This window comes from Belonocnema kinseyi, chromosome 8 (assembly GCF_010883055.1).
Source record: "Belonocnema kinseyi isolate 2016_QV_RU_SX_M_011 chromosome 8, B_treatae_v1, whole genome shotgun sequence".
NCBI classification, from domain to species: Eukaryota; Metazoa; Arthropoda; class Insecta; order Hymenoptera; family Cynipidae; genus Belonocnema; species Belonocnema kinseyi.
This window is the reverse complement of record NC_046664.1, coordinates 135,681,207-135,700,725: the sequence shown is the minus strand read 5'-3', so window position 1 is coordinate 135,700,725 and position 19,519 is coordinate 135,681,207. Positions and strand designations below refer to the sequence as shown.

General features: G+C 36.5%; 1 protein-coding gene across 2 annotated transcripts in view; it reads right to left on the bottom strand.

Annotated features, from left to right (window-relative positions):
- The window catches only part of LOC117179006 (histone-lysine N-methyltransferase PRDM9-like), a 640,767-nt gene that overhangs the window by 30,572 nt on the left and 590,676 nt on the right, over positions 1 to 19,519 (bottom strand). The window contains exons 5-6 of one of the 2 annotated variants that reach the window (XM_033370618.1): positions 8,549 to 8,718; positions 4,115 to 4,216 (exon numbers count right to left, since the gene is read on the bottom strand). In XM_033370618.1, coding sequence (XP_033226509.1) covers positions 4,151 to 4,216; positions 8,549 to 8,718 — 236 coding nt within the window. In that variant the 3' untranslated portion in view covers positions 4,115 to 4,150. Of the gene's footprint in view, positions 1 to 4,114; positions 4,217 to 8,548; positions 8,719 to 19,519 lie in introns of those variants that run through there. The other variant, XM_033370617.1, reaches the window with a different exon arrangement.

Sequence of the window (19,519 nt, the reverse complement as noted above, 5' to 3'; positions counted from 1 at the left end):
ACATAATTATAATGTAATCATATGGAATATGAATATACACATGTGTGTAAACTAAGTAATCATTTTAGCAATTCAACTTGATAAATCATTTTGCTATTCATGTGTAATCCACTTAGTGAAAGAACCTTTATTGTAACGCTACTTTTTCAAATAAAAAGAATATTAAATTTAAGGGTCTCTCAGTAGCGCACTTGGCACCCTAAGTAGAGAAATTCAACTGTATGAGAGATGATTCTTCCGATAGATTCTGAATTAACAGTAAGTTGCAAAAAAAATTTGATACAAAAAAATTACATTCTAGAGCGCCAGTCCTTACTTGCGACAAAGGCCAACCAATTCAACCAAAGTGAGTGAGAAACCATAAAGGTAAACGGAATCTATATTCTAAAAGGAAAAGGGGAACATCACTAAACTCAGTAACAATAACAACAATAAATTAGATTACAAAAGGCAAAAGATTTTAAACTAAGAAGAAGGTAAAAAAATAGTAAAAGATAACCTTAGGGTGGACAAAATTACTAGCTCAGCCGAAATGTGAAAATGGTAGAGGGGAGGGTTACGTAATTACAAAGCTCATATTTTGTGTAAAATAATTAGAGGCGGCTTATTCAAAAGTTTATAAAGGTAAAACAAATAAAATAACAAGAAAGTTAAACATGGATACAGTAAGACCACAAAAAAACATATTTATAGTTCCAGCATCGTTATAATAACAAAAGTAAGAAAAAAAATTAGTCTCGACGAAATAAAATGGCGACTGTAGGGTACAAAACATGATTTAATTTAAAGAAAAAAAGATATCGACGTTAAATATTCACAAGGGTTAAAATCAATAACAACAAAAATGTACAATAGGAGAATTCGATAATATTCACAATTTTTAGGTTAGCCAAAGTTGCTAGTGGCACGTTAAAAGGGTTTTACATACGGAAGCATAAAATACGAAACATAACGGGAAAATACATACATACCATACATACATACATACATACATACATACATACATACATACATACATACATACATACATACATACATATATATATATATATAATGCGTCGTAACACTGGGTCTCTATTTGACCAACAATTACGGGAGATTCGTTGGACAAATATATGAGGGGTTTCTCCAAAAATAGATAATTAAGAAAACTAAATTCTCGGAATCGTTAACAAAAATATAACAATTTGGGGTATTCAAGTGGTCGATAATGAAAGAGCATTTCTAACAAATTCCCAAGATATATTAAAATAATAAGGCATTAGCCCGGCAACACAAAAAGGTATCTTGGCATTAAAAGGGGTACCAAGAACATTAAATGGGTCGGTTAAACTTTCATAATTATGGAAGGATTCGGCACTATACGGAGGAATCGGGAACGTACGAGGGTCGAGAAAACAAAAATATTTTGGGGTATCATGAACCAAAAGGGGTATTATTAATAAAAAGTATCGAGAAAACTTTTTAAATAATTTTTGAGCAGCTCAGCATTGAAAAGAACGGCGAAAACTGTAATAACTTTGGGGTATTTTAAAATTTTAAAAAAGGTATAAATACTACAAAATGACCAAGAAAACTATATTAAATTTGTGGTATTTTGAAACTAAAAAGGGGCATAGGCAACACGAAAAGGGTCGAGAAATCTTGAATAATTTTAGGGTATTCAGGTATAAAGAGAGTATAAAGAAGATAATGGGCCCGATAAAACTTTAATAATCTTAGGGTGTTTTGGTATATGAAAAAAGTTGCAAAGAAGAGGGAACGGTCGAGAAAACTTGAACAAAACTAGGGTATTTCGGTACACAAAAAGGGGTATCGATAAAAAAAACTGTACACCTATCATAAAAGGCTCGAGAAAACTTTATTAATTTTGTGTATTTCAGTACCAAAAAGGGTATAGAAAAGGTGAAAGTAGTGAGAGAACTTCAATAATTCTGGGGATATTTTGGCACTAAAAGGAGGTATATATTCAATAAAAGAAAAGGGTCGAGAGAACTTTAATAATTTTGGGGTATTTGGGCACCAAAAGGGGGCATATTTAATTTTTGAAAAAGGGCGAGAAAGCTTAAATAATTTTCCGGAAATTCGGTACTAAAAAGTGTATATATAACATAAAAGGATCGAGAGACTTGATTCGTTTTTGGGTATTCGGAAATACTTAATATAAAAGATAAAACGGTCTATGAGACTTTATGATAATCTAGAAGCTTTTACCATTCCATAAAAAAAGGTTATCGAAAAATAAGGAGTGATCGGTAACACTTTATCACAATTTCAGGGTGTTTCGGTATGTTAAAAGAGAATCAAAGATAAGAATGGACCGGAAACACTGTATAACACTTCTTATAATTTCCAGGAAAATTAAGGGGGATCGGTAACATACTATACTAAACAATAAAAATATTAAGCAAAATTCATATATTCCAGAAAATTAAGGGGGATCGGTAACACCTTATACTAAATTCATGAGACTTAAGGGGGGAATCGGTAACACATTATAACAAATTCCTAAATTCAGGAGACTTGAGGGGGAATCGGTAACGCATTATAACAAATTCATAAATTCCGGAGGCTTGATGGAGGGGGGGGGGGTCGATAACACACTATAATAGGGGTTTCATAATTCCAAGCAAATTAATGGGGATCGGTAACACATTATACTATACAACTAAAGTATTACACAAAATTCACAATTCCAAGAACATTAAGGGGGGATCGGTATCATGTTCAATTCGGCACTCCGGATTGTTAAATAATTATTCAACCACATGTAATGACACTTATTTGAAGCAAGTGATAAATGATTCAGCCAAGGTGTTAGGAGATTAAACACAAATTAATACCACTACAAAATATCCGGAGAAAGGACGCTTGGCTAAATCATTAATGAAAAGGGTTCCTACCTTGAAGAAACTGGAATAAAGCGAAGACAGGAGCACGCGTCCGTACGTAGGGCTTACAGACGCCAAGAGACTGATTTTCGTGCTTACAAGCGTATATATGAAACAGCAGGAATCACATAATTGGGGGTGACAAGCCTGATGCGCACAACTTAATTTCCGTAATTCACACAAACAAGAGAAAGACAGCCGACGAGATCCGCTTCCTATTCATCCATCGTATCGTCCAGTCCTTCCTTCATTACTGCTTTACCAGCTGCTTTTGAGGGAGGGAGAGATTGCGAACTGCTTCCTTTGAGAGGGAATGAGAAGTGAAAGTCGTTCCCTCGATGCTAGGGTCGGCTGTATTCCGGTGTTGAGGTAGAAGAACAGGAGGCCCTTATCCGCATTACAGATGCAAAGTGGGCTTCCCGATGCTCTCGATAAAGAGAAGAAAAAACGGCATCAACAGCCAATAAATTTCTGCTTACAATGTAGACATTGCTAAAGATAATTATTTTTAGGCGAGATTACGTATCCTTTCGTAGAATTTTTGTGGTAACCGCCTCGGTCTACCCTCACCAGAAACGTGCCTTGGATCTCGGATGATCAAAAGAAGTGATCCATTCTAACCTTTATGAGTAGACTCAGCCATTCTACTCCGGATGTCAGAAGGATCAGCAGTAAGAGATATCCGGAAGTTATGTGGGGAGTTGAGACGTAAAGATCTGCTGAAGGTGAAGGTGGGGGTGGATCTAATCGATCGTTTTTGTCGATGGAGCAACTCTGCGTGGCTCTCGCTCGAGACCGCGGAATTATGAAATTTAAAAAAAATTAAGAAATCCTACTTTCTTAAATTTAGCGCTACAAACATAAAATATACTAACTAAGCAATAAAATAAGGTACAAAAAAAAATTAAGTTAAAATAAAACAAAAGAGAGAAGTATTTGTGAGTAGCAGAATATCTGTAACGTCATAGTATATAGTTCGAAAAGGTAGTGACCACAGACGTCTGACTAGGTAAATGGAAGTATGGATAAGTAGCACATCGCATAAATGTTAATTAGAGGTCGAGAGTTCAAATGAAAGTACGTGTTTTGGACACGATAAGACAAAATACGTGACTTCGACAACATATGGCAAAATACGTGCCTTGGTCACGTTATGACTACATACGTGCTCAAAAAATAAATTAACATTGGTATCAAGAATAACATAAACCTCAAAGCGTCCCTTGTTAATCGTCTTTACGTATTATGCAGTCATACTGTCAACTCGATCCTCGAAGTGCGAACTGCCTTGACTGAGTAGCGTCATTTATATTACCGCCCGTTATCTGAAAAAGAAAGACCGCTTTGACTAAGTTTTGCACTTCTATCTCACCACAAAATAGAAAACGTGTTCGAGCCTTGTATTAAAGCTTCTTCGGCTGAGGTTCTCGGTCGTCGCCTAAGTCGTTGCTGGAATAAGTCCATAGTGTTAACGTTAACGGAAAAAACTCAAGTGTGGATTGGGTAGCTGTTTAGGACTCTGTATGGCACTATTACTATTGGTGAAAAGCGCTTGTGCATGTTTCTACTAATACCAACATCCAAAGACTTCCGTCGTTGCTCTAAATTAAAATACCGTAGGGCTGACAAGTTACTGAAACACCTACAAACAAATAATTGTTTTTGACGTTACCAACCAGACATACAATCAGTTCTCTGGTATACCTTATTTTCGCACTTAGCTAAAATAGTCTTGCCGTACCGTATAATTTTAGGATTTCAAAGAAATTATAAAAAGAAATTTTACTTTCAGTTCTCCCTGGGCAAGCAACGATATACGAAATAGACGAAAAATGGACAAGGCATCATGCATACTGGAGGAAGACAGAAATCTTGGAATGGTTGTGACGAGCGATTGAAATAGAAACCTTCCTATGTGTCCTAAAACGACATACTTAACGAATCCAGAATCTCAAGTGTCTGCGAAAGAGAGAGAGAGAGGGATCGAGGACGCAACCGCATCTTAATCTACGTATTCTATTACATAACTATTACATAAAAATCTCTACGAATCTAATCTAAGCGACTTGCGTTTCCTATTTCTTTCAATTGACTTCTACATCCATTATGCCATTTTTGCACATGGATTATTTTATTACACTGTGTGACAGTGAAAATGTACTTTTATGAAGACCTATCACAAGTTCTAGGTCTAGTAAAACTAAGAAAAATGGTAGGGGAAAATTTCAAATACACCCCCAGAATCTCTTTTTATGGCCAAAAATTCGTTTTTGGGTAGTTTCATGTAACAATCACTCATAACTTCTCTAATTTTTATCCGATTTACAATTTTTGTTTTGTTTAGAAAGGTGGAGTGCAGACCTTTCCGACTATCTATTGCACATTTTGTCGAAATAAAAACTGACGTCAAATTTACATCGGGGACCGTCATTTATTGAAATGATGTCTCAGCGCAGCTTATAATATAACTTAAAGCAAAGTAAGACATAAATATTAAAATAATTATAATAAATACAATTTGTGCTTTATTTTGCAATTTATGAATAAGCAATCCCAGTCAGAGTTACGTAAAAAATGTATAATATTTTGTATAAAAGTGTTTCGTAGAATGTAGAAAAGTTGAAATTTAGGACAAAATCGAGTGCGGAACATGAGATACGTGATGAGAATGCGTTTTTCAAAGCTGAAAGAGCTTTAACAAAAGAGTGTTCACAATAACAAAAGTACAGTTGTCGATCCGTTGACCTATGATTATAACAGCTCTGTGCACGAATGCGGGAGAAATGCAAAGATCGAGCGTGAAGTGCGAGAGCCTTTAGTCGTGCGCCGTAGGTGCACTTAAACTTTCGAGCTAAGCTTTTTTAATAAAAGAAAATTCACAATCACAAAATGACAGTAGGGAATGTTTTGAGTCTTAACTTGGACATTTTTGCGCAAGAATGTGCGAAAATGTAAACACCGGGCGCTTAGCGCGAGGTAAATACATAATCGAGCAAGAAGCGTAAGATGAATACATCATTGAGCGCGAAGCGCGAGAACCAATATTTGCGCCCCCTAGGCGCGCACAGCGCACGATGAAAATGTACCCAGTGCAGACAAAACTATGAAAATTCCAAGAACGTCCTTGGGAAATTCCTAGGACGTCCTATGTCAAGCCCATCAACGTATCTAAGACGTCCAATGTCCTAAAGATGATGACCTAAAGACGTCCTAAAGACAAAAACGGTATGAAAACTAATTCTGCTCCAGATTGATATACTTCTATATATTCAAGATAGCAACTTTCTCTTGCCTTTTTCAACTCCGAATGCCATGGATAAAATTTTCTACCTGACATTCTTTTATGATTTTTTCCCATTTTATCCCAAGACCTTGCAGGCAGATACAAGTCCACATGCAATGCTAAAAGATCGTCCGGTTTTAGATTTTTACTCGGTTTTGTTTCGCTAGATTTACTTTCTTTCTTTAAATACTTTTCTCAACTCATCCGCGCTATATATAGCAGCAAGATCATCTATGGGCCTTTTATTCGTTTTCTGTAATCCTTTGTCGCATTCAATTGAAGGCCGGCCTCTTTTTAATGAACTTTATCAAATAATTTCGCATAAATGTAATTTATTTATTGTGTAAGTCATGCCTGAATAATCTTTTCCGAAGTTCAATGAAACAAGAAATATGAATCAATTGATGTAATTTACATGACCTTTTGAGAAACTGCCCAGTGGGCAGACAAATTAAGGATGTCCTAGAAACGTCTTTGGGATATCCCTAAGACGTATCTTATAACATATATTTTGCTTATCCTAGGGATGTCCTTAAAACGTCTAATGTCAGTACAAAAGATATCCCGAGAACGTCCGTGTCTTTAAGACGTCTTCAGGTCGTCTTTAGGACATTGGACGCCATAGAGACCTTGATTGACCTGGCATAGAACGTCCTAGGAATGTTCCAAGGACGTTCTTCAGATTTTCATAGTTTGGTGCCCACTGCACGATGCTGTTAAAATTCAGCTAAATATTTATAATCAGCGATAATTTATGATTTCACGAAACTAAACACATTTTTACTGACAAGAATGTACATTGCTTCCCAGTGGGCACAAAAATATGAAAATCCCGAGAACGTGCTTAGGACGTTCCATGGTGCCTAATCCCAAATATCCAAACATGGATAGGACGCAAACATGGTGAACCTGATTACTTTTTGACACAGGATTCCTCGTAACATTGGGTGCTTTAGACAGTACCTCTTTAAACGTAGAAAAGCAGTTACAGATAGGTGCCCCTACTGCAATAAAACTGATGACGTCAAACACACTCTGTTCATATGCGAGAAATGGGAAGAAGCAAGGGAAAAATCTAGAATAGAAACGGGTAAAACTTTTATTCACGAAAACATGATGAAGATCTTGTTGGAATCCAGGGAGGGATGGACAGCGGCATATAGCTTGATATAACAAATTATAGAAACTAAGGAAAGAGAAAACAGAGAAATGTGCTAAGTAAAGTACAGAGGCAGCACTAACACTGAAGTAATGCTCACGCGGATTCCAGTGTTATATGTGTGTAGAAAAGGAGTTAAGGATTTAGTGGGAAGGTGCCGTTTGGCAAGTCCCACACTCACCTTCGTTCCTTGTGGACTATGCGCCCATGTGTGCATCTCTCGTGTATGTATATTATGTATATACACGTGATGTGCATATATTGGCCTCGTGGTCCTCATGGTTCGAATGTGGTCAGTGCATGAGCATTTCACCGTTTTTACTCCTGAAAAAATATCTATCCAGCTATCCATCTATTTACCTATCCATATATCCATCTATACATCTTTTCGTCTATCCATCTATCCATCTATCCATCTATCCATCTATCCATCTATCCGTCTATCTGTCTATCCGTCTATCCGTCTATCTGTCTATTTGTCTATCCGTCTATCTGTCTATATGTCTATCTGTCTACCTGTTTGTCTGTCTACCTGCCTGTCTGCTTATCTGTCTGTCTGTCTCTCTGCCTGTCTGTCTATCTGCCTATCTGTCTGTCTGTCTATCTCTCTATCTGTCTATCTGTCTATTTGTCTATATGTCTATCTGTCTGTTTATCTGCCTGCCTGCATGCCTGTCTGTCTATCTACCTGTCTATCTGTCTGTCTGTCTATCTGTTTGTCTATCCGTCTATCTGTCTATCTATCTGTCTGTCTGCCTCTCTGTCAGTTTCGATATGTCTAAAACTGTTGCATAATATTTCTGGACATAAAAATGCGATAAATGCAATATTCACTGATAAGTGAACAATATATCAAATAGGAAATAAATTGATTAATAATTTCCTGTCCAAAATCGAAGAAATAAAAATTGGAAACATTTTACATGCTAAACTCCATAAGACAAAAAAATGACCGGAGCAACTTCTAAAAATTTTTTTTTTCAAAAATATAAAAACAGGCAGAAGTGTGTTTGCCTACGAGAACGAGTAGGCTCATCTATGAAAATAACACTAGATCGCAGTACAATCACGATAAATCATATTTATGGCCACTTCTCACGACCCTGAGGAGGGTGGTCATAGATTTTGGCAATCTTAAGGTACTATAATTTGATTATTAATTTGCGCTATTAGTATGAAGAAATATTATCATAGTACAAATGATCAAAATCTCACCTTTATGTGCGTCATACGATGATAGTAGAGATTTGAAGATGCCGTGAACTTCTTACCGCAAATCAGACACTGATGAGGCTTTTCCCCGCTGTGAATGCGCTTATGTGTATTTAGCGAGCTTGATGTTGAGAAACCCTTGTTACACACCAAACAGACATGCGGTTTCTCCCCTTCAATTGAATGCAAAATTAATTACTGTCAGTTTTTTATCTTGTGTAATTCGTAAACAAATTCATATTAGTGCATTCATTAGGGCGGCCCCCTTATTTTTCACTTTCAGAAATTTTTTGTTTTCACTCCCCCCCTGGTTTCTTCGAATATGGAAAGAATGATTTTCTTTCAACTTTGGGAAAATCAGTTAATATTAACCCGCAACTCAAAGAACATAAAGTTTTCATTAATTTAATATGGGAAAAAGAGAGCTTTCTATAAATCTACAATTTAAACGCCATGATATGTCACAAATAGATCTGCATGGCAGAATCTTGTTTACAATACCTAATAGATTACCCAGTCTGAAAACTAATAAACAGTGGGAAAAGTTATGTATAATTTGAGTTTGGGTAATTCTCAATCATTGATTTGAAGGCCTTTAATCAGAATGAGTAATCGGTTTTGAATTTTGAGGCCGTGTTAAGCGTAAACATTTTTCACGAGCTTTTTTGTGTAAGTTCAAAGTCATTCTCTGACGTCGAGCGCTTTATTTCCGTTTATACGTACTATGCTATAGATTTCGTAGTTTGACAATGATTTGGGAGTTGGTTGGGTTTTTGACGTTAAAATCAGGGATTGATGCACTACTTTATTTCTATTACTAAATAAATTGATTGTTTTTGGAAAGCATCTATTTATGAAATCAAAGATACCTAATTTACCTAAAGTATACAGAGTTCCTGTTGCTAAAGCAGCGTAATCTAAATATTGTTCCCATTCTTAACCAGTTTCTTTCCAAGTACTGAGCTTTCTGTGGGTGCCTTTAGTCTGTAAGGTATTTCCAGTGTAAAATAGGCTAATTCTGGCTTGCCCAAGAAAGTACCCTAGATACGTATGAAGTCAGTTAAGAGAACGCTTCCACTTGTTATTGACTGACATGTCACTATCCTAAGTTCGGCAATGTCGCGTGCGAGCACGCGTGTTTTTCGAAATTCGCGCATAAACTAGAGCACGTGGGACGGATGCGACGTTGCTGTATCTTCAGTTCGCTGAAGTCAGTCATAAATTTTCGGTATAAATAAGTTTGTTTCTATTCTTATAGGATCTGAATGATATTTTTCGAAGCAGATATGGATTTCGAATAACATTTCATATATGTCAGAATTATTTCAGAATGTTTTAATTTTTTCATATACTACAAAAAGTACGTCAGCTCATATGATCACATTTTATTTTGAATAATTGATGTCCCGATCATGAAGCTCTAAAAGATTCAAAAATTTTAACCAGAGCTTCAGTGCACTTTAATACAACTATCATCTAAATATTAAATGATTTTCATTATTAATTATATTACCGAGGGTACTTTCTTAAGTTCTTCGTGTGATATTTGTTTCGGAAGTTGAACTAATTTTTCTTCTAGGTTGACAATGTCTTTTTGTTCAAAATTTATCTCGCATGTTACATTTAGTCATTGGTCATATAAGTTTCAAGTTATATTTATAATTCTAGGCCATCGTAACTGTTGTACATTTTGCATCCAAATCCTGTTATTTTTGAGAGTTTGAAATTTTTTGCTGTTTTGACTGAAACTTTGCAGCTTACATCTAAGTCTAATGGTTTGAAAGGTACTATAATGTAACCATTTATTATAGGTATGAAAGTTATCTTGTGTAGCAGGTAAAGTTAATGAATACATTTGTTTTTCGAGTATCTTTGAAATAAACACTGTTTTTACTAGTTAGTGTATTGTAGCGTTTTCAAATTAATTGGACTTCTTAATAAGGTGAACATTTGATAGACCATGGGATCATGAATATGCAAGTGGGGGGGGGGGGTACAGAGAAATTCGCAGTGGAAGGGAGTGTGGAATAAGACCATCAGGCATTGCATTTCCGCATGAAAGGGGAGGGTGGCGAAAGGCATGTTGGTGAAGGAGGGTTGTTAGGGAAGAGGGTGAAATGGACGAGGGAGGCGATAGAGAAGTGTCCAGAGCAGTTGGGTAAGGTAAGCTTTGAGGAAGAGTCGGTGGAAGAGATATAGGAGGATCTGAAAGAGAAAGTAGAAGGATGTGTGCAAAAGAAGGTATTTAGAAAGAAGAAGAATAAAATGGTGAAGCGGTGGTGGGATAGGGAATTTAAGAGGGTGAAAAGAAAGGTGAAAAGGAAGTACAAGAATTGGAAAGAAGGAACTGCAAAAAGGAAAAAAAACGTTAAAATGAGGAATGAGTTTAGGTTAATGTGTAAAGAGAAAAAGGTGGAAAAGGAGAAATATTTGGAAAAGGCGTTTAAAAGTGTTGAGATAGAACGGGGCGTGTGAAAAATAATGAATAGGTTTAGAAAACGTAGGGTGAGGATAAGTAAAAAGATATTCTGTGAGGAATGAAATTAATTAAAAAAAAATGTGTTTTAAGGGTTGGACGGGGTAGAGAACAAACCGTGGTTGTTTGGCATACAAGAGGTAAGGGAGAGGCTAAAGGGGTCGGTGAAAAGAGTATTGAGGTGGGAGAGATTCCCAAGAGGGTGAAGGGAGGGGTCGAGCGTACCACTGTATAAAAAAGGGATAGGAAGAGACAGGGAAATTATAGAGGGTTTATGCAGCACGTGGTAGATAGAGAATTAGCTAAAATGGCTGTGAAAGTGTACGCGTTTTTTATAGATCTATAAGGCGCGTTTCCTTCGTAGGACAGGGGAAAGTTGTGAGGGGCAACGGAAGAGAGAGTAGTAAAGAGCGGATACTGGAGGTATATAAAGAGACGAAGCTTAGCTTTACGCTTTTTACAATTTTATTCGCGGATATGGAAAGTAAGCTATCGGTTGAAGTGGTAGCAGGAGTTAGGGTAGGAGGAGTTGAGATGTGGTCACGCGCATATGCAGATGACTTAGTGCTGCTAGCAAATAGCGAGGGGGCTTTAAAGGAGTTGATGAAAAGGTTGATAATATACTTGCATAAAAATAGGTTAGAGTTAAATTCGGAAAAGTTGAGGGTTATGGTGTTCAGAAAAAGAGTTGAAAGAGATAAGAGAGAGGAATGGAAGTGGAAGGGAAAGGCGGTACAGGAGGTGAAAGAGTTTGTGTACTTGGGGTTCCTGTTTCGGTGGAATGGCGGAGGGGATGGTCATATAAAAGATAAAGAGCGAGAAGGGCAAATTTAGTGATGAGCCAGGTGTGGGCTGGGAAAGAGGTTGTTCGCAAATGATTTTAAAGGGAAATAAAATTGTTTGATTCACTAGTGATAAGTCTCTAATTTTATGGAGTGTAGGTGTGGGGGTAGTAGGCAAGTGAGGCGGTAAACAGGATACAGGAGATGTCTGTAAACTAGACACTGGGGTTGGCAAGGAAAACGCCTAAATATATTGTCAAGAGGAAGACAGGAAAAACGAGTTTAGGGATTACGACGGGGAATCGAGCGTGTAAATATGAGGAGAAATTCTTGGAAGAGGGGGAAAGTAAGCTGCTTAAAGAGTGTTGGTTGGATAAGGAGAACAGACTTAGGGGTGGAAGGATAGAGGTGAATAGGGAAAGGTATTTGAGAACGAATGAACTGCAGACGGATGCAGTGAGAAGGATGCGCGAGGAAGGAAGGAAGTTATATGATATGATTGAAAATAGTGGTATTAAGAGAGAATGTAGAAGGAGAGGAGAGAATTAGGGAGTCAAGGTTAAACCGAAGCTATGTGTGGATTATCCCAAGGGAGAGAGCGCAATATTTGTGAGAAAATGGAACGAATGGTAGTCAGGAACTTATAGCGAGGATAAAATGCTGAAGTGTAGAGCAGTATAATAGGTTCTGGCTTTCTAGAGAGAAGAGGATGTGTCAATTGTGCGGGAAGGCAGATGCAAAAGTAGAGCACTGGATGAAGCAGTGTGAAGAGGTGAAGAAGAGTAGGATAAGCATAAAGGTATTGTTGGATAAAAGGGGGTCAAAAGGGCAGTATCATGGGTAAAGGAGGCGGTGAGTAAGGTGGAGGAGAAGGTACGGAAGGAGGAAGATGAATGGAGATAGAAAGATTGTAAGTATGAGAAGGAGTAGGTCTAATAAAATGGTAAATGTTGTAAATAGTAGATAAGTATTAGGTATTATCTACGGAGGCAGAGGTTGGTAATGCGAGGAAAAGTGAAAAAGTAGTGACATGTATGCGAGGCGTGGCGAAGCGAGGAAGACTAAGCTATAAGAGCGAGCTGTCGTAGAGTTAAAGTGTGAATGATTTTTAGTTTCTAAGTTGTAGTTGTAAGAAAATTCTGTAAAAAATGGAAGTGTAAGCAAGTCAATTTTTAATGCCAGCAGGCCGAAAACAAACGTTCATCAAACAATAAGGTGACCATTTCATGTTACATGCTAGTTCGGCCAGAGTAATGGTAGTGGTAATGGATTTAATCAGTTTTTCGGTGAATGTCATATTGATAGCTACAACCATTTTCTACTTTTCATGAAACAAGTGTAATTTAGAGATTTTCTCGTTGTAGAAGTTTCCTTGAATTTTTTCGAGGGTGTCGTAAGCACTGATAATTGATGATAGGATCAGCTGGAAGGTCCAGAAGGGTGTAATTATCGTCTTCCTAATAGGACATTGTCTGATTGATATGAATTCGGATAATTTGGTCCTTATTTCTTATTTGTAACTTATTATTGTCTAAGTAGTTAATAACTTTAAATGGGTCTTTCCAGGAGGGGTCTAGTTCATAGTTTTCCTTCAGAGTGTCGCATCATTTCTGAAAGAAAGTTTTATCGCTGGTCTTTTAGGATTGTTTTGGCTTCCCTGAAGTTGTAGATGTAGTGATCGTGCAACCTTTATATTATTGAACTAGTTGTCTTTTTAGCCATCGGGATGAACACCGTGTATCAGATTAATCTATCTTGAAGGCTCAGAATATATTTGTTACCTTTTACTGTTTCGCGTAGTGGGCTGTATATATTTAGAGCTACTGTTTCATTGGTATTCAGAGGGATTTCTGGTATAATTCTCTCAGCTTGGTTATTGATGCTGTTTTGTTTTTGAAGTTGACAGATGGGTAGTGTTGGATTTCAGCGAGGATTACGAGAAATGAGAAACAACGAGAAAAGCTCTCGTCTTTTTTATGAAATCTCATCTCATCTCGTCTCATATGAGCGAGCTTTTCGAAATATCGTACATTTCGATTAAAGCCTTGTCAGTGTCAGAATTAACATTCTTAAATAAACAATTACCATAACTATTGTTTTGAAATGTTGAAGTAGATATCTGATGCATAAAAAAAATTATTTTCGAATTCTAGATTTCTGGAGCCAAAAAGGTCTTATTTACACTTCTTTTTGAATTACAATTATTATAATAATGTTTAATAATTTATTAATTAGCATATTTTCAAACTCTTTTCAAAAAAATAATAATATTACTAGTATGTTAAAAACAATGTCCGTATCAAAGAATCAGATTAAAATTTTTTTTGAGACATATTTAAGAAATGCTAGACATTTTTAGAGATTTGAAGCGATTTGAGGTTCGTTTTTAGAATATTTTAGAAGACTACAACTCTTATTTTCGGGAACGTATATAGTATATTGAAACCTCATATAAACTTTCTGATACACAAAAAACATATTATTTTGAACAAACAAGTTTTTAATTTAAAACTAAAGTAATATATACTATACATAAATAAATTCTAAAAATTAAGATTCCATATAGAAAATATTATTTATGTAGATGTAAAATGATTTTTTTTCGAGCTCTGACTGTATTTTTGGTGCTAGAAAGCACGTAACCCATGAGTTGAGGCACATTAAATATCTAGCCGATTCATCGCTCAAGTTTTTACGGTGCTTTCAGATAATCTCCGAACTTCGAGAGAAAGTTTTTCGTTGGTAAAATTTTTTTATTCTTTAAGGATGTGCGAAACCCAAGAAAACATGATTACGGCAGGCTAGATTAGACTGGCGGGTTCGCGGCTTGATCTTAAAAAATAACAAAAACTACCCATTAAGGTGGCAGTCTGTTTAAATTACTTTTTTCACACAATCTTTTCTCATAGTAAAATTAATTCATTAATATCAAACTTTAGTAGTTATAAGAAGAGATTCAAAGGTAATAAAACTTTTTTTTTAATGTAAGTATTGCTGGTACGGCAGACTGAAGTTAATCCCTGCTTGAAACTGGTTAACACAGTAAGTTGACTTCGGGCCACCGGAAATAGAAAAAGTTGTGAAATTAGTGAAATATAAACAAGTATCTATCGTGTAAACTAGGATAATTTTGTTGTATGATATCACAAGTGAATTCTCCTAGTTTACAGTTTACGCGCTACTTTTTTATATTGCACTAATTTCACAACTTTTTTAATTTCCGGTGGTCCGAAGTCGAGATATCGTGTCAGCCAGTTCCATGCGGGGATTAACTTCAGTCTGTCGTACCAGAGATATTTAAATTAAAATATTTACATTTGAAATTAAAATTCTAAGTTTGTAAAGACATTTTTTATAGAGTAAAAAATTAAAATTAAAAAACTTAATCTCGCCATGGCAATTTAAATGTTATAAATCTTTTTCTCCAAATTGGTAAAAAGTATTATAATTTGCCATGCCTGGCTAATCCAGAAATTTTGCGAGAACTATTTTACAATTTTTTAACTGATTTTAACGGCCTCTTTTTTAATTAAAAAAAAAAAAAATTAAACAAAAATTTTCAAAATATGTATCTCAATATAAAATTTCTGTGGAATAAAATATAAAATATGTGTGTAATTTTTTTAATTTGAAATAACTAAATGGGTTAAAGAAATTGATTTGTTTCTTTTAAATTACTTCAGTTTGTGGTGAAAATAATGTAAACACTTCTTTATATTATTTGATATGCAGTTTCTCCAAATGATGCTTTACTCCTGTTGTATTTCCTGCAGTCATTTAAATTAAAACTTCTTCCTGTTTCTCTAAATGGCATATTTTATACCGTGCCATTTTTAATTTTCCTACGTAAAAAAATTCAATGAATGTATCCAAAGATTTTCCACTCTTTCTTTGTTTACTCATATGCCGCAGTGATTTCTCTTGATGAGTTGATTTATTACTATATTCGGATATTGAATTATTTATTTTAAAACTATTTATATTATTGTATAGCAATTTAAAATTTGAAATTTAAGTTGTAATTTTAAGATTATAGGATTTAAGAAAATACTTTTTGTTCTTGTCAAAGAAAAATACTTAGAATTGCTTGGTTTTTCCTCAACATTGCCAACTGAATCTATATTCGTTGATGATTTCTTGCGATTTAAATTCTCAAAATTTTTTTGAAATTTGCCGGATAAGACATTTTTGTGGACTATTGATTTTATTTCGCAACCTTAAATATACTTTCGTCCATGATGTTTCTGTTGATACCTCGCGCGAGGAAAGAGATAGAACGAGATGAAATGAAACGATAAAAACAAAAGAGAGAATTATATTCTTAGCTTTTGAGAATACTTCTTGAACGACTGAAATGAGCAAGACAACCGATCATCTCGTGTGTTTATGCAACACTACAGATGGGGCATGTTTTGATATATTTTTGAATGTATTTATCCATACCTATTCATTTTCCTATTTTCTTCGCTTTTTCAATGGTAATATTTTCCCCAAGGTGACTCACATGCGCTTCTTTCATGCTATTAATTCTTTCTTCTTTCTTTAATTCTCGGGTATTGTTAAAGCATAGGTAAAGTCTTTTTTTTCATGTATCTATTCATACCTATCCATTGTCCTATTTTCTTCGCTTTTTCAATGGTAATATTTTCCCCGAGGTGATCCATATGCGCTTCTTTTATCCTATTCATTCTTTCTTCTTTCGTTAATTCTTGGTTATTGTTAAAACATAGGTGAAATCCTAGGTGGGAATACAATTTAAATAGGCATGCTATCATTTCCTGTATCAGCTTTCTTTAAAATCGGGGAACCTTAATAGTAGTCATGTTGTTAATGCGTTTTTTAATTTTTCAAAAGCTTCTTCACACTTTGCTGTCCAATCAAAAATTGTATCCTTTTTGACCACCCTGGTGAGTTGTCTAGCTATAGAAGAAAAGTTCTTTATAAACTTTCTATAATATCCAGTTAATCATAGGAATGAGTGCACGTCCTTAGGTATTGTATTACAATCAAAATACCTTTGTCAAGTAGAAAATGCTGTATATTTCTTTCACCCTTTCTTCATGGGGATTAAGTGGAATCCTGCACTAAGGTCAAAGGCTGGGAAAACTGAGCATTTCCAAACTGATCACGGATCTCGCCTATTACCGAGAGAATGTATGCGTCCTGGTCGGTGCCTTTATGAATCTGACGGTAATCTACTACCATTCGAAACTTTCCTTTTTTCTTAAGGACTATCCATAGTGCAGAATTGATAGGTTTAAATTTATGTATAGATAACGATTTTAATTTTTCAGTTCTAGAAAACGAAGTAACCAAAGGTACGGTATTTGCCTCTGATACAGTTAGGCTCATTGGGCCTAACAAGTAACTGAGAACGTAAGAAAATGTACATCTCCAATTTTCGAAGTATAAATAAAAAATTTAATTTCTGCACACTCACTCACCACCCTACATTTCGTTACACTCATTCCTAAATTAATTAGACTAGAGTTCATGTTTGCCATAGGTTCATCGCGGGTTTCCCTATTTAATAAAGTTAATTGACTGCCAGGGAAGGATCGATAACAAGGGACAAGCCACTACATTACAACACCTTCTTCCAGACTGACGCAGCGGGGTTCCACACCCAGCTGGCGTTAACAATCCGACCTCCAAGTAATATAATTAAGTCCAATTTTACTCAAAATTGTAGGTAAGTTGGTCGGTTTTGGATTGAGCTCGTGCCTGAGTGTTCCAAACAACACAACAAAAAGTAAAATTTTGCCGAAATAGGGTTTGTAAGACAACTGTACAAAAAAAGAAGGAAATAAATAATGGTGACCTTTGGCAACAAGTGACATACAAAAACTTGACAGTAATTGTGTCACAAAATATGAAAGGTGATACTGATTGAAGTCTGCTACCTACCAGACCCATTGGCTGAAATGTATTGCTGCAATCTGAGGTCCCTTTTAAATTGACAACTTCTATTTCTAATAAACTGGCGCAAATCTCAGCAAATAGACGCAATCAATGTATGAATCATAATCTCTATAAAGAAACTTGCAACCAAATTCCAACGCGAATGGGTAGAAACGTTTCTCAAAACTAACGATACTACCTAACGAATAAACTAATTCTAAAAAAATCAACAGCAATAAATGCTTATAATTAGCTGTACATTTAAACTACTGAAGGGGAAAAAGCTTACAACTAATCAAGGCAATTAGAGTCGCCTCCAGATGGCGTCGGCCAACGCTTGAATCATGGGGTGATTGGCACTTAGCGTTCCCTCCGGTCTCGCGGGAGCAGGTGTGGTGTCTCCAGCATTGACTCAAAAATAAGGCATCGCGTGGGGAAAAACTTGATTTAGGGTAAGATGTGCTCAGACAGGTACAGCTTCAGAGCGAGTACGTTTTTCAAACCTAAAGGTCACATGGGGCCCCGTCTCTCCTTAACTGTATCTTTCCGCGCACCTCGGGCACTTGATGACTTGCTTGGTGGCAATTCCAACAGCAATTTTCTGGTGGTGTCATCATCGAAAGCAGGAAAGCGGATTGATAAATCTTACGCTCACCGGGAGACGAGAGCCTTAGTAGCTCATGAGGTGCCCGTATTCGGGTCTGCATTGGATTCGAAAGCATTGATGCAATCGGTCTCGGGCATGGAATCTGAAGCGGGAAACAGAATCCAAATGACGTCTTTCGGTTCTGAGGTCTCGCCGTCCAGCTCCCTTTGTTGGATCCCAATCTCCACTTTTAGCCTTTAGATGGGGAAGGATTTAAAAGCTACTTCACTGTTTATACCTAAGCCGACTAATGCGGCGGGGCCCGTTACCCTCCTTTTCCGGCCCTTTGGCTTGGTGACGGTCGGAGTCCCTTGCGTAGGACATCCTTGGCGATTGATTACGGTGCGGTGTTGGTCGTCGGTGTCCCTTGGTTTGGAGGTTCTTGCCCTTGCTCTCTTGGGTGGGTCCTTCGCAGTACGGAGCTCGGAGCCCGGATTGGGCAATACCGATGGTACTGGTAGTTCTGGTAGTCGGAGGTAAACCGGTTCGTTCTATCGATTGGCGTGTTTTAGTATTCCCTTGGAGTTTTGGATCTCATAAACCACCGGACTAATGACCTTTACAACCCGGAACGGACCTGCATATTTAGGGCATAAATTCCTAGTGACATAATTGACAGCTGACTAAAAAATCTGAGCTTTACGCCAGATGATATAACTCACTTGGTAACGAATGTATGGTCTCAATTTGACGCGCACTTAAATCATTCCGAAGCCAACCAACAAAATTCGGGAGAAAAAGAAAAGTCTCGAAAGAAAATCTCGAAACATAATAACTCACTTGGAAGTAAAATAGATACCCATTGTTGTTCATGAATACCTTTGTTTTAAAGCAGAATGAATAAAACTGGTCCTCAATTCGATGACATCAACTCTGATTTCAAATCTGGTATTGGTTAGAACTTAGTCTCCAAACTCACATGAAACTCACATATGTGATTATCCGTGGATGGCCAACATAAACTGGCTTGACTTACGTTGCTTCCTGTCGCGTCCTATTTTATTTTCCCCCGTTCATCAGTTCTGTCCGGCAGGTTCTGCCCCTTAAGCTCCAAGTCAGACTGGCATGGTGTAGTAGATTGCCTCCTCACTATCCTCTGTGATAGTACGTTAGTCGACGCCTGGCACGCTAGCAGTGGCAGTAATGGCTGCCAGTTTATTTTGGCAGGT